Raw genomic sequence first — 13,588 nt, 5'->3', positions numbered from 1 at the left:
GAAGCGCATTTTTGTTTTCTTTTGTAAGATTTGTCGTGGGTTTCGATTCCTTTATTCTGCTTTTAATGAAATCGTTCAAGGGATAAATGTATTTTTAGGCGGTCTTGAGTTGTTTCGATTATGTCAGGTATTGTTGAGTACGCGCTTTTTTGTGTGATTCTTATGTTTTTTTCCTTCTTAACTAACCTTTGTCTGGTAATAGATGAGTCATTATGCTGAGTGATCAGGCGTTCGCTATAAATAAATTGTCTTCATGTTTACTAAAAATCCACGCCTAACTTCTCTAACCACTCAAAATATGATGTTGTCCTTTGTGTTTCCATATTCTTGCTTGTGGTCAAGCCAGCCCCTTCCCTTCACCCCCCCCTTGTTTGTCCCCCTATTCATTGTTTACCCCCTGCTTTTTTATGTATGCTTTCTAACCCCATTCATGTATTTCCACTTCACTGCTTATGTTTCACTTAGTTACCTGTTCATGTTTGTTGTGTTGTCATTTAGCCTTCGAGAAAGACTCTGCTAGGGTCGAAACGTCAGGCCATTAACTATTTTTTGCACTCAAAATATACTGACACAAATTTTAGAGGTTTGTTATCTTTGCCGATTTATGTTTTCCCCGCTTTCAATGTGAGTTGAACCGATATTAACCCAGCCTAGCCTGAGAAGGGTCCACTTCTGGTTATCATAACATCGATCACAGGCATTTCTGATCGATGTACTTTTTACAATGGGCCAGGTATGTATTGTCGTCAACTAAACCCATTCACGCGCTCCGTATTGCAAGAACATGAATGTTCCCGTGTTATTGTGTAGACTTATAAGCTGTCGCACCCAAAACATGAGTAATGTATGGTGGCCCTGAACGTGAACCAGTATCTTATATTGACGTCGATATTCATGGTATTTCGCAACTTTTCCCAACTTATTATCTGAGACGCGAAGTATGTTGTCAGGCTCACGACCTTTTTGAACAATCTTCAAATGCCTCACTTTTCACCCCAACCCCCCCCCCCTCCCCCAAAAAGCCAAAAAAAAAAAACATATCATTTTTTATATATAGTGGTTGAATAAATCGTTTCTAGCTCTGGTTTATGAGGTCACGGGGCTCCTTCATTTTATGCTGTTGCTTTAAATAATTGTTATACTTGGAAGTTTGTTCATGCACGAGCAATATCAATTATCTTGCAACGCCATGTACGTCGGCTATCTCATTGGGAAAATATCAATTGTTGTAGAATTGTGTCCTTTAATAAGAGAGGCGACCAAGCATGAAGGAACACAGTCCTTGAATGGCAACCGTTTTGGATGTACAAACACTCGGCAACATGCGCAGGTATACAGAATCTGTATCTAAAACCTTGTAACCACTTCAGTTAAAGGTAGGTCTACAGTACTGTTTGAAAACCCAGGCCGTGCCGAATGCCGTCATGCGAGGCAAGCCCGGAATGTGTGACATTTGAAAATACAAAACAGTTCTGGTTTGTTGATAATCGTATATGAAAGAAGTGCATCGAATCGGGATTATTGATGATAATTTTGGCTGGAGGAGAGAGAGACAGCACCTTCCGACGTTGCCAGGAAAGTTGGTTCCAAAACGCCGTAGTGTGTGTGAGTTTTCAGGGTGCACGCGGAACGTAAGACTTTGCCGGGAAAGTTGGTTCCAAAACGCCGTAGGGTGTGTGAGCTTTCAGGGTATACACGCACGGAACACTAGAACCCATACTTCAACAGACAGAGCCAGAAAGCGATGGCGATGTTCCACAGATTCCTTTTGCTGACACTTGCAGGTGAGGTTATTGCATTTTCTTTCTTAAAACTAAACAAAAACAAAAACTAAAGATCTTCCCCAAATTACAGCATTTGTATGAGTGAGTTTGGATGCGTACCCACAACAAGCCATTTTGTAGTTTGAAATACAAGCAGGTGCAGAAGTTGTATTTCAGTATGTACGTACACAGACAATTGACATAGCTAGATGTAGGTTTAATAGTCTTCACAACATGGACAAAGTCTTTGCAATGCTATTCCTTCACTAAAAAGCCAAAATACATTACATTTCAGAAGAGCCATGTTTTCTGAAAATGCATCCAGAAAAAAAATACAACACACACAAAGTGTGGAAAAAATACAACAGCTACAAACACCCAACACACCATCAAACAAACAAACAGACAAACAAAATCCAACTCAAAAACCTATAAAGAAGGAATCGTTAAACGTCAATAGTCTAATCCCAAATTGGGTTTTAAAGGCAGTGGACACTATTGGTAATTACTCAAAATAATTATTATCATAAAACCTTTCTTGGTTACGAGTAATGGGGAGAGGTTGATAGTATAAAACGTTGTGTGAAACAGCTCCATCTGAAGTGACATAGTTTTTGAAACAAAAGTAATTTTCCACAAACTTGATTTCGAGACCTCAAGTTTAGAATTTGAGGTCTCGAAATCAAGCATATGAAAGCACACAACTTCGTGTGCTCATGGTGCGACAAGTGTGTTTTTTCTTTCATTAATATCTCGCAACATCGATGACAGATTGAGCTCAAATTTTTACAGGTTCGTTATTTTATGCATATTATGTTGAGAAACACCAACTGTGAAGACGTTTTTTTGACAGTTACCAATAGTGTCCACTGTCTTTAAAGCCATTGGACCCTTTCGGTTCAGAAAAAAATTAAAAGTTCACAGATTTACAAAATAACTTACAGGGTTTACAGAAGGCAATGATCAAAGTTTTCTCTTGAAATATTATTCCATAAAATGCTTTACTTTTTGAGAAATCAGCAAAACAATATAAATTCTCGTTAACGAGAATTACGGATTTATTTTAAACACATGTCATGACACTGCGAAACGCGCGGAAACAAGGGTGGGTTTTTCCGTTGTTTTCTCCCGACTCGATGACTGATTGAACCTAAATTCTCACAGGTTTGTTATTTGATATAGAAGTTGTGGTACACAAAGTGTAGGCCTTGGACAACACTGTTTACCGAAAGGGTCCAATGGCTTTAATATTCAATAGATCAACGTCTAAAAGACTTTGGTTACAGCGATATTATATGGCTACTGCTTTAGGAACCGAATTTCCGGGGGTACAGAATCTCCTGCCCCACCGGCACCGTTAATTCCGGAGGTCGTTTGTTCGAGTCCCACTCTAGCTAATTTTGTCTTTGTTTAAATGCAGTGGACACTATTGGTAATCAATTACTCAAAATAATTATTAGCATAAAAACTTTCTTGGTAACGATTAATTGGGAGAGGTTGATTGTATAAAACGTTGTAAGAAACGACTCCCTTTGAAGTACTGTAGTTTTCGAGAATTTTATTTCGAAACCTTAGATTTAGAATTTGAGGTCTCGAAATCAGGCATATGAAAGTACACAACTTCGTGTGACAAGGTTGTTTTTTCTTTCATTATTATCTCGCAACTTCCACGTCCAATTGAGCTCAAATTTTCACAGGTTTCTTATTTTATGCATATGTTGAGATACACCAAGTATCAATTACCAATAGTGTTCAGTGTCTTTAACTCTAAATCATTTTAATTTCCTTTAACACAGGAGCAGTTTCCATGGTATCCGGGGAGGAATGCAAATCGCCTCCAACGACGTTTGGTACGACCCACGATGGGGGTGACACTCTAGTGTTTACGACGGGTCAAACTATCCAGTACACGTGTGACTTCGGCCATTTCGCGGTGGGATCTACGACCAGAATATGTCAGGAGGGCGGCGTATGGACAGAGAATGATGACATATGTCGACTCGGTGAGGGCGCTTTTCTTGTTTTTGTTTGTTTGTGGATATTCTGGGGTGGATTTTACAAAGAGTATACGAGTCTTATCTCAAGTTACTCGTCCAAACCTGTTCCGTTTATAATGTATTCAAGTGTTTTAATTCAAACAAAAAAGTCACGGATAAAAATTAATAAGGTACGGCTTGGGCTCCATCATCAAATTTCGAAGCAGATCGCTTTTTAGATTGTGCTTTAAAGGGCCTATGTACTTTTTATAGGACAAAAAAAAAAACCAAACAATGTCCACAGATTTACATTAAACTTTCACAGTTTGAAGATAATGATGGTAGAAATGTTCCCTTAAAATATTTTTTTGTTACTTGCTGAGGTGCTGTAGTTTTTGAGAAAAATGAGTAAAACAGTGTCATGAAAATAATTTTCGTCTCAGTGATCATGAGACGAAAATTATTTTGGCATGTAAAAACGTATTTTCATGACATTGTTTTATTCATTTCTCAAAAACTACAGCACCTCAGCAACTATACATTAAGGTACACTTTCTACTATCATAATCTTTAAGTGGTGTAAGTTTGATGTAAATCTATGGACATTGTGTTTTGTGTTACAACAAGTACCCAGATCAATTAAAGGATCTATATAGGCCTACCGCTTTGTGTGGTTGACTCAGCAAAAGAATGGTAATACAAACTAACTCCGTAGCAATGTAGCAGCTTGTGGTAGTATTTAATAAGGGAATCAATGTATGGTGAAGAGGTTTTCAACTAGTGGTTTAAACCCGCGCTGAGGACTGGTTCTTGATATTTTTACCGAGGCGAAGTCGAGGTAAATTATCAATAACCAGGCCTCGGCGGGTTTAAACCACTAGTTGAAAACCGATTCAACACACTTTGATTCCCATTAATAAATACCTTTTCGGTCAAAAACATCATCACTTTTTGGTAAAAAAGTAAAATAAATGCAAAAATTATAGTTGTTAAAATGATTTCTTTCAACACAACCGCCCTCCAGCTATGATATGGTAAAGCCCTCCACCGCCCTCGGGTAAAAAAACTCCTTATAAGGGAATGCTGTGCGCGTCGCGCGTATCGCGTGATGTTGCACAACTGTTTCAGCCGTTGCTCTCGACCAATAGGAATGAAGAAACTGCCTTATAAGAACAGGTGCAAGGTCGCGTGTCACGCCCATGAATTAACACTTTTTACCGGTCATAAACAAAGGTTCATACACACCCACGTGACGCGCTCTCCACCAATAGGAATAGCGAAACTGTCTGATGTGTTTATGAATTTAGGGTTAAAACAGACAATGGTTTCTAAATACAATCCATTTATAAGATCAAACACAGAGACCGCAGCCGACGGCTATTATGCCAACATTCATGTAGTCCTTATTTCACCGAAGATTATGTTCTCATGGTGAAGCGGCAAGAAAGTGACTCACTAGTCATGAGAATCGACAGTTTGGTATTGAAAGCGTTATAGCACCGGCCTGTTTTCCTTTCCCTTCTATGGCTGGAAGCTTGTGAATCAGTACAATGCTGAACGTATTGGTTTAAAGTCTACTGTGCCACAGGAATACCAACTTTGTGGACGGCGTAAAGAATGTTCACTCTGCCGCTTTATGTTGTGACCCAGATTTAGTAGACTTGTTATTAAAATGCTTTGACAAAGATAAGCTCTCCAGCACTGCTTTCGATAAGTAACACTATTTTGTAAAAACCTCTCACCACTTGTTCATGTATACATTTCTTGAATCAATACAAGGTATGGTTTACAGACACTGGGCACCTTTGGTTATTGTCAAAGACCAGTTTTCTCACTTTGTGTATCTCATCATATGCACAAAATAACAAACCTGTGAAAATTTGAACTCAATTGGTCATCGAAGTTGCAAAAAATAATAATTATGGAAGAACAAACACCCTTGTCACACGAAGTTGTGTGCCTTTAGATGCTTGATTTCGGGACCTCAAAATCTAATTCTGAGGTCTCGAAATCAAATTAATTTATTAATAATTTAGTGAGAAACTACTTCTTTCTCAAAAACTACTCTACTTTCAGAGGGAGCCGTTTCTCACAATGTTTTTTAATATCAACAGCTCCCCACTACAAAATATTAACGTTGTGCTAAGGACCTAATGAAATGTGTGCCCTACATGGGTCTGTTACCAAAAGTTAAAGGCAGTGGACACCATTGGTAATTACTCAAAATAACTATTAGCATAAAACCTTTCTTGGAGACGAGTAGTGGGGAGAGGTTGATGGTATAAAACATTCTGAGAAATGGCTCCCTCTGAAGTGCCATAGTTTTCGAAAAAGAAGTAATCTTCCACGAATTTGATTTCAAGACGGTCTCGAAATCAACCATCTAAACGCACACAACTTAGTGTGACAAGGGTGTTTTTTTCTTTCATTCTTATCTCGCAAGTTCGATGACCGATTGAGCTCAAATTTTCACAGGTTTGTTATTTTATGCATATGTTGTGAAACACCAATTGTAAAGGCTAGTCTTTGACATTTTGCCAATCATGTACAGCCACCTGGTGACAACAGCTTTAATTATTCTTACTTAAAGGTCAAATGCTTGGTTTTCAAACAGGGCTGTTATACATTGAAATCTGTAGATTATAAACAGTTTTGTATATCGTTGGCAAACTGGAAAGTTTCATCCAGACCACCTGACCTTGAAAACAAAAACACAGTACCGTATCATTGTCACGCAGCGTCCACACCGTGACACCTTTAAGCTACATTTTTTTTTATACAGTTTCTCAAAATACACATCAATGCGCGATGGTGGTTTCAGTCGATAGACGCTTATGATAAAAAAGGGCAAAATATCAAAATGATTGTTTCTTAATTTTGTGTTCAATAGCTATCACAATATTGTTGTTTAACGTTGTGGTTACGGGCACAAGTATCCATCACATTTCCTCCTCGGTGTTATGCTTCACGTACACTATCAATGCTCAACAATTTACGATACCCCCCCCCCCCCACACACACACACACCCCAAACACCGCATGTTTTACCGTAGAATGTTAAGCAAAGTATGTCAAGGGAAGTTTCCACATGAACCACATTCTTCTAGAATAAGTGCAAATCTGTGAACGTTGAACCAAAAGTTGTACCAGCCTTTAATGTGAATTACATGAAGCAAACGTTCCATAAACATTCCCGCCTTTGTTTGACGGCCCAAAATTGTGAAATAATGTTGACACAAGCATCAAATTGGTATTATTACACATTATATTCAGATCGTCATAGGCAGTCAGTCAAGGTTAGCATGAAGTACTTTTTTTTAAGTTTCAACAATAGCCAAAAACGTTCATTGTATTTTGAAACTGAAAAAAAAAAAAAAAGTGAAGCTCTGACACAGAAAACCACTTCACAATGGATTCAGTTTTAAGCTTGAATTTGAGGTCTTCTGACTCAATCGGCTGAACGATTATTAAGAAAAATATTTTGGGAGGTTTTTGTTGTAAATCTTATGTTCTAAAAGAATCGTGGTGCGTCACGAGGGGGTGCCGAGCTTAAAGAATAACTCGGGAGGAAAACTACGGGGAGGGGATTTGAATGTGAATCATCGTACAATACTTGTGTAGTCTCCCACACACAGTGATACATTTATGGTGCGTCACTAGGGGTGTACACCTTGAATAATACCCGGGGGGAAAACGTGGGATTTTCGTTTTCACTTTAGAGCTTATAAGAGTGTTTGTGAGAGTTTTTGACAAATGAAGGCCACTGTAATATCAAGACGATTGTCAGTTTTCAATTGTTGGACATCGCACAGACTGCAAGGTTACCCAGGAACTGTCTACTACGAATGGTACTTGGAAATTGAAACGGGCATTTTTCCGACCAAGTGCAATGTACAAGGTACCCAGACTGAAGTATAGGTACTTTGGTGGCACGGTTGGCTTGTGCGTAAAGCACTCGTCTCTCACCAGAAGGTGACCCCGGTTCGATTCCCGGTCGGGGGCCATGTAAGTTGAATTGTTCGTTGGTTCTCTGCTGTGCCACGAAGGTTTTCCAGACTATCCGGTTTTCCCTCCCTCAGGAAAACAATCAAACACTTTCGATATTGGCTGTGCTCCATGGTCATAATGGGTTGATGTGGCTGGCTGGCAGCCAAAGGCCCCCTTGCATGCCAGCTTCTCGAACACGTGTAGCCGCGTGCTTCGCAATTCAGCTCTAGCTGCGAGTAAGGACGATTAGCCCCCCAATTATTATTATAACTATACATTATCTTGATTCAAATATCTTGAGTTCTGAAACAGAAGAAATGTTGTGAACCAACAAAGAGATTGTAAAACAGCCCTTGTCTGTTTTAACTGGTGTTACTGTATGCGAGTATTTGAATTATAACCTTTTTGGGGATCGAATAAAGATAAATTGAACAAAGTAATGCACATCAGGTGCAGAAGTGACAAATTGCCAATGATGTACCTTTTATTGATTCAAAGAGAGTAAGCACATCCGTAGCACAGAGTTTTAAACATTTCAAATGCTGTACCTTATCTCGAATCAGTTAGAGTAAAACCAGTAGCAGCAGTCTTAAAGGCAGTGGATACTATTGGTAATTGTCAAAGACTAGTCTTCACAGTTGGTGTATCTCAACACATGCATAAAATAATAAACCTTTGAAAATTTGAGCTCAATCGGTCATCGAACTTGCGAGATAATAATGAAAGAAAAAAACACCCAATTGTCACATGAAGTTGTATGCGTTTAGATAGTTGATTTCGAGACCTCAAGTTCTAAATCTGAGCTCTCGAAATCAAATTCTTGTAAAATTACTTCTTTCCCGAAAACTATGTCACTTCAGAGGGAGCTGTTTCTCACAATGTTTTATACCATCAACCTCTCCCCATTACTCGTCACCAAGAAAGGTTTTATGCTTAAATTTATTGGGAGTAATCACCAATAGTGTCCACTGTCTTTAAAGACATTTCCATAATTTTAAAAGCAATAGCTGTTTTAAATTTTGGATGATAACATTGTTTTTTTCCCTTCATCTTCTCGAAACCGCAGTCATGTAAAGATTTTCAATGTTTGTAATTACATTTATTCAAAGAGAGTAAACATAAACAGTGAGCAGCAGTCTTAAAGGCAGTGAACACTATATTGCTAGTTTATACTCGGTAACGAGTAATGGGGAGCTAATAAACGGCTACCTCTGAAATAGCGTAATTTTCAGGAACGAAGTAATTTTTCCACGAATTTGATTTCGAGACCTCAGAGTTAGATTTTGAGGTCTCGAAATCAAGCATCTGAAAGCACACAACTTTGTTTGACAAGGGTGTTTTTTCTTCCATTATTATCTCTCAACTTCGCGGACCATTTGAGCTCAGATTTTCACAGGTTTGTTATTTTATGCATATAATGTTGAGAACTGTGAAGACTAGTCTTTGAAAAATAGCAATAGTGTCCATGTCTTTAACTGTTGATTTACAAAATTACATTTATAGCAATACAATGAACGCTTTGACCAAAGTTTAATTTTGTTTCGTTTCTCCAGATGTAGCATCATTATCGCTGGCGTGTATCGGTGGTATTACAGCCGTTTTCATTTTCTTCGCACTTTCCTGTTGGATGGTAACAAGGTAGGTCTGAAAAATCAACTTTAAGTTAGCCCCATTTTAAATGTTCTGGGTACCTTTTTTGTTTACAATGTCCACAGATTTAGATTGAACTTTAACAGATCGAAGGTAATAATAATAGGAAGCCTCCCTTAAAAAAAAAAATACTTGCTGATGTGCTGTAGTTTTGAAACAATATTGAAACGGCGTCATATTTCCAAAAACTCGACAGCTTTTCAACTATAAATACTTTCCCAGAAAAGTGGAGTCTTCTTTTGACGCTAGGTGGCAGCAAATAGGTAAGTCCATTCTCAGAACTGCGTATTATGAAAGTCCACTTAGTATGAATGCTGCACCTAGCCTCCCAAACTGCCCAGTGTGTATAAAACAAGTTTCACGTTAACTTGGTGAAATTAGTGAGTTTTGAGCTTTAAAAACAATCAACAATCTCTGATAACGTACAATGCTACCAAAATGATTGCAGCAATGTTCGGCTGTCATTCACTCTTATAATAGCCAAAGTTAGGCTGGAGGTTCAAATTAGTCTGGCTCGCACTCCTTAGTAAACTGGATTCTGATATTTGTTATTTTTGTTACATAATACACACATTGAAGTAGAAAAAAATAACATGGAAATGCCTTTTGAATGTTTTCTCACACGCAATGGTGGAGAAAAAGAGTGGAATAACCTGCTGAAAGACCCGTCTAAAGTACAACATTGCTTACTCTCCCAATTGTCCTGCATTTTTGTATACCCGGCGGAATTAAAATGTCCAGCCTGTCAAACAGAATGTTTTTACATCGGCGCTATGTATGTTTACCGTTTAGGGACTTGGGGGGCTTAAAGCCCGTATTCAATAGTGTCAAGAAAATCTCATCAAAAATGGGGTTTCACGGAAAGGTTTTTGTTGAGAACTTGTTTTGAAGACCTGTCAGTTACTTAACTTAAAGGTTGCACATACGCAAATTATCAGTCATTGTATGTGATTATTGGTAGTAATGTTATGGACATTTTGCGGACCTGAAATTGAACTCGGTCTCGGACGGTTTGCCATCATTCTTAGGAGGCACAAAATAATGTTCAACAATGACAAAGTTTTGTATGTTTCCAGTACTTTATACAAGTTTAACACAATTTGAACCGTCAGTCGCCATATAGAAAAGGCATGAAACCATGACCAACAAGGACAATGTATTTTCAAAAACTTTCAAAAATATTTTACCCTAACTCTAGGCTTGGAGGAAAATGGTCTGTTGCCTTTCTAGAATATAAATCAGTTTGTGGTGATTGTTGTTGCGTATTGTAAAAAAACATATTCAAAGATTGTGGTGGGGGGAAAAAAAAGGTTCACAAAGACATACACCCAGATCATTCTGATAACCAGGGTCCAAATGGGAGACTTTCAGGACGCTTGGTGGCAGCAGACCTACCAGGTAAAATCCATTGTTCTCGATAATGTGCGCACGCTCAGAACTACGTAAACAATGGAAATTTACCTGGTAAGTCTGCTGCCACCTAGCGCCTCAAAGTCTCCCATTTCGTAGAGCTGCTTAGGCAGAAAACATTGCTTTACAAAATCCTGCTAAGCAGAAAAGAGCAGGATAAACAAATACAAGTCTCAAATGTACCTTGGACAAGGCAATGGTAAACCTCCTGTTAAGCACATTTTTGTTATGCTTTGCTACTTTTTGTGCTTAGGTTGCTCCATGAAATGAACCCAGAAAATGTTGAATCGAATGTTCAACCCCCCCCCCAAAAAAAAAAAAAAAAAACACAAAAAAACCCCAACCCACTTCATGAAAAAGTAGTCTATACCCTTGCGGCTTCAGTAAACATCATTTACATAACCGTGGTCTAGTTTAAATTCTAAACCCATGATCGAAAAACCCAGGATTGAAAAGCCCATGGTGGGATCTTGATCAGTTGTCCACACACTATAAACTATTCCCTGTAGAAATAAAGAAAAGAAAAGAAAAAACCTTTATAAATCCATGAATAAAGAAACAAACAAAAAGGGAGGAATGCCTGGCTAGGCGCACTTCATTAACCGTGCACCCAGTCGCCATTGTTGAATTTTTCTGGGTTGGGCTTTGCTTTTCAAAATCACTGAGTTAAAGGTAGGTCTACCGTGTTTATTTTGAACTCACAAATAAACTAGTTTTTCTATTATTTGTCCTGTTAAACTTATTAAATTCTTTAATATTGGACATACATTGATAACAACAATTTTACGTTAGTGACATCTTACCCAAATATCACGGAGCTGTTTAGCAGAAAATGTTGCTTAGCAAATGTTTTGATGAGCTAGAAATGAGTGGGACATTGGTGCTATCATAATATAAACCTCAATAAACGCTCTGGTAACCTGTTTCTGCTAAGCAGTAATATGTGCTTAGCAAGATTTGTGCTTACGGGCTTTATGAAGTTATAGGCCCATGATGACGGTGGAAATGGGTACTGTCTCCATTCGTCATTGGATGATTGTTGTTTTTATGGGCACCGCGGTTTTTTAAAAGTTGAACTCTCATTGAAATCAAAGTCAAACGGTCACCACGGAAACTTCCAAACATTCGCCTGCAGGCAATATTTTGAGAATCATATTTGTTCACATATTATACTTCCATTGACTTTTTTTTTCGCTGGGCAATCATTTCCATGGGCCCCCAACTCAGGGTCACTGTTCCAGTGGAAGACCACGAACCACTGATTATTATATGGACACCTTGTGTGCGTACAACACTGGAGGACCAACCTGTTTGGTGGACCATCATCCAATGCAATCCCAATCGACTAAATGAATGAATCGTGTGCATATAATTATATTCTTGATGTAAGCATTGGAAAATACATATCAATAATTCAACTTGAACAATTAACAGTGTGGTGTCTTCTTACACGCCATAATTTTGATGAAAACATTCTAGACACTTGTTATTGATCAACACAAGTTATACTTAATTTTTCAAAAGCTAGACATCTATGATTGGGGGTTTTGGTCTCTGGAAGCGCACGTTAGCAAGTCTGATTTGAGACGGGCATGTGAGCTGAGTTAAGATGGCTTTCAAAAGTATGGAGTGTCTTCTTTTTTTTTCGAACTAAAGGGGAAGAGCTTAACTCAGGAACCTATAAGACATTATCATTGATCTCTATTATATTGTCAATAGAGATCAATAGACCGTATGCATTTACGTCATCCAGCCGCCATCTTTTAGGAAAAACGGTGACGAAACAATCGAGACGCACAGATTTCTACGCGCGGCGCACCCTATGAACAACCTCATTTGTGACCTCTAGGTGAGGGCGCCCTACTGAAATGACGTCATGTGCATTAGGTCTGTTCTCTCTTCTGCTTGCTCATATTATTCAATTGAGTGGAAATACAAACCGTAAACCTACTGTAGTTCAATTAAATCACTTTCCCCTTTTTAGGAGAAGCCGCGCCAAACGCCGAGCTGAACGCAGGCTCACAATCCAGCGAGAGAAGAATAAACAGAACGTCAACGGAGGTCTGAATGGCCCTGCCGCAGTGCCAGAGGGCGCTTACAACACCAGGAAAAGCCAGATCACAGAGCGTAGTGACTCCGGTCTTCAGACAGATCTCGATCTTGAAGACACCAACCTAAACGAGTTCGATGTTACGATCGATAGTCCAACGGATAATCAATCAGCTTACACATCTGATTTTCAGATGAGCGTGGATGATGAAATCGAAGGATAGTCTGCGGCAACTGAAAACAAAAATACAAATAACATGAAACAGATGAATAATTAGATAACATCAAATTAATGCCTATTTGTTTTTATATATAAATAAATAAAATAAAACAATAATACATTAATAATAAATAAATAAACACAACATTTTATTACCTGTTTTATACAACGATGTTTTAATCGGATTAATGTACATTTTGAAACATTCAAATGCATTTCCAAAAAAATAATAAGAAAATAAAAATAAATAAAGTAAATTAATAATAAATAAATAAACGCAAATGTATTTTTGTTTTATACAATGATGTTTTATAAAAAACATTATGTACATTTTATTATTTGTGTAACAATATTTGCTGCATTTCATTTTTTTGGAATGCTTGCAAAATTACTGCCAAGTTAAGCATCTGCATTAAGCTATTAACTAAGGTATATCGCTGTAATGTCAGCAAAACATTGTTACCATATTCACTTTGAATTAAGATAAGACACAATGTGTGGTGGATGTCTATGTACAAAAAGATTAAGCTTGC

The 13,588-nt window shown here is 38.1% G+C and overlaps 1 protein-coding gene across 2 annotated transcripts; it reads left to right on the top strand.

The window, feature by feature from the left end:
• The first annotated feature begins 1,084 nt into the window (after positions 1-1,084).
• On the top strand, positions 1,085-13,088 carry LOC117304605. 2 transcript variants are annotated; one of them, XM_033789148.1, is made up of 4 exons: positions 1,085-1,784; positions 3,566-3,766; positions 9,280-9,364; positions 12,771-13,088. In XM_033789148.1, exons 1-4 carry the CDS (start codon positions 1,745-1,747, stop codon positions 13,057-13,059), a joined length of 615 nt encoding a protein of 204 aa, XP_033645039.1. In that variant the 5' UTR covers positions 1,085-1,744; the 3' UTR covers positions 13,060-13,088. The 2 variants fall into 2 exon arrangements, with proteins under 2 accessions (XP_033645039.1, XP_033645038.1); XM_033789147.1 differs by having other exon boundaries at positions 1,095-1,784; positions 3,560-3,766.
• Positions 13,089-13,588: the final 500 nt, after the last annotated feature.

This window comes from Asterias rubens, chromosome 21 (assembly GCF_902459465.1).
Source record: "Asterias rubens chromosome 21, eAstRub1.3, whole genome shotgun sequence".
In the NCBI taxonomy this organism is placed as follows: domain Eukaryota; kingdom Metazoa; phylum Echinodermata; class Asteroidea; order Forcipulatida; family Asteriidae; genus Asterias; species Asterias rubens.
The sequence above is the reverse complement of the archived record's forward strand: the minus strand, read 5'-3'. Positions and strand labels throughout refer to the sequence as shown.